Source organism: Propithecus coquereli, unplaced genomic scaffold (assembly GCF_000956105.1).
Source record: "Propithecus coquereli isolate 6110/MARCELLA unplaced genomic scaffold, Pcoq_1.0 Scaffold15, whole genome shotgun sequence".
Classification (NCBI taxonomy): Eukaryota; Metazoa; Chordata; class Mammalia; order Primates; family Indriidae; genus Propithecus; species Propithecus coquereli.
In genome coordinates this window covers 3,494,278-3,497,561 of record NW_012139413.1, presented here as the reverse complement: position 1 = coordinate 3,497,561, position 3,284 = coordinate 3,494,278, and the positions used below count along the sequence as shown (strand labels likewise).

General features: G+C 41.3%; 1 protein-coding gene across 1 annotated transcript in view; it reads right to left on the bottom strand.

Moving 5' to 3' along the window:
- LRRIQ4 (leucine-rich repeats and IQ motif containing 4) overlaps positions 1 to 2,275 on the bottom strand; it is a 39,537-nt gene extending 37,262 nt beyond the window's left edge. Inside the window, exon 1 of the mRNA XM_012640200.1 lies at positions 1,256 to 2,275. Within this exon, the coding sequence (XP_012495654.1) occupies positions 1,256 to 2,275 (1,020 nt within the window). The remainder of the gene's footprint in view (positions 1 to 1,255) is intronic.
- Positions 2,276 to 3,284: the final 1,009 nt, after the last annotated feature.

Sequence of the window (3,284 nt, the reverse complement as noted above, 5' to 3'; positions counted from 1 at the left end):
CTGGCACCTATTATTAGGTTAATAATAGGTAAAGCACATCTACTATTTGGTTACAGTTGTTGATTTCCAAATCCTCTTTTTCCCCCCCTCTGCAGCTGTCCTTTGCTTTCAACAGCAATTCTGTTCTTTTTAATTTAAATTAAAAAATAATAGAGAAACATAAAAACATAAAAGCATGCCCACTGCCCAAATGTTTTAATAAACAAAATGAAATACTGCAATTAAAGTTGCGTTCCCTTACGATCCCTTCCCCATTTTGTCAACTTCTTCCCTCTTCCCAGAAGCAGCCACCATCAGGAATTTAGTGAGTTTTCTTCCAATCCACATTTTTACAGTTTAATTACATATATCCATAAAGTATGTGTTGTGTGTGTATCTATATATGTATGTGTGTGTATATATGTAGTTTTGTCTGATTTAAAAATTTAAAAATGATGTCATAAGGTCATGCAATTTGATATGGAACCTTATGTTTTTCTTTTTAATAAACATCACAATTTTGAGATCTATCCACATTGGTACATATACTTCCAGTTCACTTAAGTTATTGTACAGTATTCCGTTTTATGAATTACACTGGAGTTTATTTGCCCACTCTCCTACTGACTGACATTTAGGTTGTCTCTCATACTCATGATTATCAACAAGGCTAAAGCCACCATTTTTTAACGTGCCACCCTACACACACATGGGACAGTTTCTCTAGAGACAAACCTGTTTTTACAGTTTCCTATGAATGGCACATCAAGCTTCTAAGGCTGTGTGTGTCTGAAAAATCTGCTGTTTAAGGAAACCATGTTAGGAAATGGTCTTTGTTTAGAATATACACCCTGGAGCCCAGCAGCTCTGGATTGGAATCTTGGCTCTATCACTTACAGGGTTCATGGCCTTGGACAAGTTAGTTAAGCTTCCTGTCCCTCATTTTCTTCATATATCACTGAGGACAAAAAGTTGTTGTGAGGGTTAAATGAGATGATCATGCAAAACACTTAGCTCATGACTGGCACATACATATTATAAATAAACATTAGCTTTTTGATTACTTTATGATTTATGATTACTATTTATGATTACTATTGCTATCAGGAAAAAAGAAAGTAATATAAAGTATCACCCTGTTAGATATATTTGGTAACCCTGGATTTTCGCCCATAAAGTCAGTTCGAATTTGCTGTCTAGACCGAGAACCACACCAACTTAGGGCAGAAAGGGCCCTTGATAAGAGCATAGTGACGGCCAGGAAGGGAATCAGTACCTGCCCTATTTTATTATCATCCAGCGCCAGGATTTCCAGGTTCTTCAGCGCACAGATCTGCGAGGGACAGTGGCCCAGGTGGTTGCGGCTGAGATCCAGGAAGCGCAGGCTGACCAGCCGCCTGAAGCAGCGCCGCAGCCGGTGCAGGCCGGTGTCGCTCAGGTAGAGCAGGCGCAGCGAGGGCCACCTGCAGACGAGGCGCGGCACTTTCTCCAGGGGGTTCCCGCTCAGCCCGATCTCCGCCATCCTGCCGAGCTCGGCGAGGCAGTGCGGGATGGAGCGGAGGACGTTGTGGGATAAATCGAGCACCGACATCTTGCTACATTGGCGCAGCGACTCGGGCAGAAAGGACAGGTTGTTATAAGCCACGTAGAACTTCTTCAGCCTCGTCAGAGTCCCAATTTCTTCTGGAATGGCGTTTAGTGTGTTCTCATCCAGGTCAATGATCTCCAGGTTGTAGAGAACGCAGAGCTCCTGAGGGAAAACGTCAAATTGGTTTCGCTTCAGGTAGATCTCCCTCAGCTTGGTCTGGTTCACTATTTCCTCGGGCAGAAATTTCAGGCGGTTTCCGGTCAGTCCGAACAGCTCGAGATGGTGAAGGCTTTTACAGATCACGATGGGGATCTCCTCCAGGTCGGTCTGGTGGAGCCGGAGCTCGCGCAGGGCGCGGAGGCAGCTAACGACGAGGAGAGACGAGGGCAGGATGGGGTTGTAGCTCAGGTCCAGTCCCTCCAGGCTGCTCAGCGCCCCCAACTCCGGGCACAGAATCCTTAGGTTGTTCTTGTCCAGGTAGAGAATCTTGATGTTCTTTAAATGCTGAATGTCCTGGGGAATTTCTTCAATCTGGTTATTTTCCAAATGCAGTTCTTCTAATTCTTTTAATGCTAAGATCTCCGATGGAATGGCAGTCAAGCCCTGATGAGATGCGTCAATGAAAAATGTTCTATCAGTGACTTGTGGATCATCTCTCTGAGGAATTTTAGATAAATGTTCTACTGATTTTATTATATCTTTTAACATTATTTTGAAGGAAAGTTCAAATATTCACAATTTGAAATACTGTGAAAAGAAAGAAAAACAATTAGCATTGACCTCCTATGAGACTTGCTATCCTTAAGAAAGATAATTAAAATCTAGTTGGTTAAACTTAGCACTCGAAATTATGTCACAACATAAAATTATGTCACAACATAAAATTATGTCGCAACATAAAAAGGTTTTTGTGTTTCATGGTAGGAGAAGAATTAAAGTATAGGCTTCTTTTTCTTCTAACAGGTTGAGTCAAATGAAAAAAAAATGATTGTCTAATTTCGGTTTTTAAAAATGTCTATTTTGATTCTGTTGCCAGGTGGGATGCAAGAGATTGCAAAAGATAGTTGCTCTTACCATAACATTGAGAAAACACTAGAAAAAATCCATATTTTAAAATACTACATTTTTCTATAAAGCTAACTGAGCTGTAGATGAAAAGAAGGCTAAAGGAACTAACTTCTGGAGATGGACCAGCCTTTCCTAAACAACTAGAGACCGTGAGTGGCCCTTTCATGCCTGGTGGCATTTTCAAGCTTGAGGACTGGCAGGCAGAGAAGCAGGTTTTCCATAGGCACAGGCAAAAGAACTTCTGGGACAAGAAGAAACCAGCCAAACTTTTAACAGCCACGTGTGGGTTGGCATGGCGGATTTGAATTTGGAGTGGCCTCAAATGTAGAATCAGTTCTCTCCGTTAGACTTTGGTTGCCTAAATGGCCATAGGGATAGTTGCAGGCTGGTCTAAAAAACAAGAGCAAGATCCTGTAGTTTCATGGTCTTACATTCCTAAGCCTGGCTGGAAGGAGGACTTAACTCTTTAAATAAGACATTTGAAATTGCAGTGAATTGAAATGAACTAAAGCTGCAATCCAGAAAGAAATTATAGCCCTTAATAAATGGAGGACAAGTTTATGGATTAGAATACTCAATAATTTTACTATGTCAATATCCCCCCAACTTGATCTATAGTTTCAATGCAATTCCATAAAAATCTCAGCAA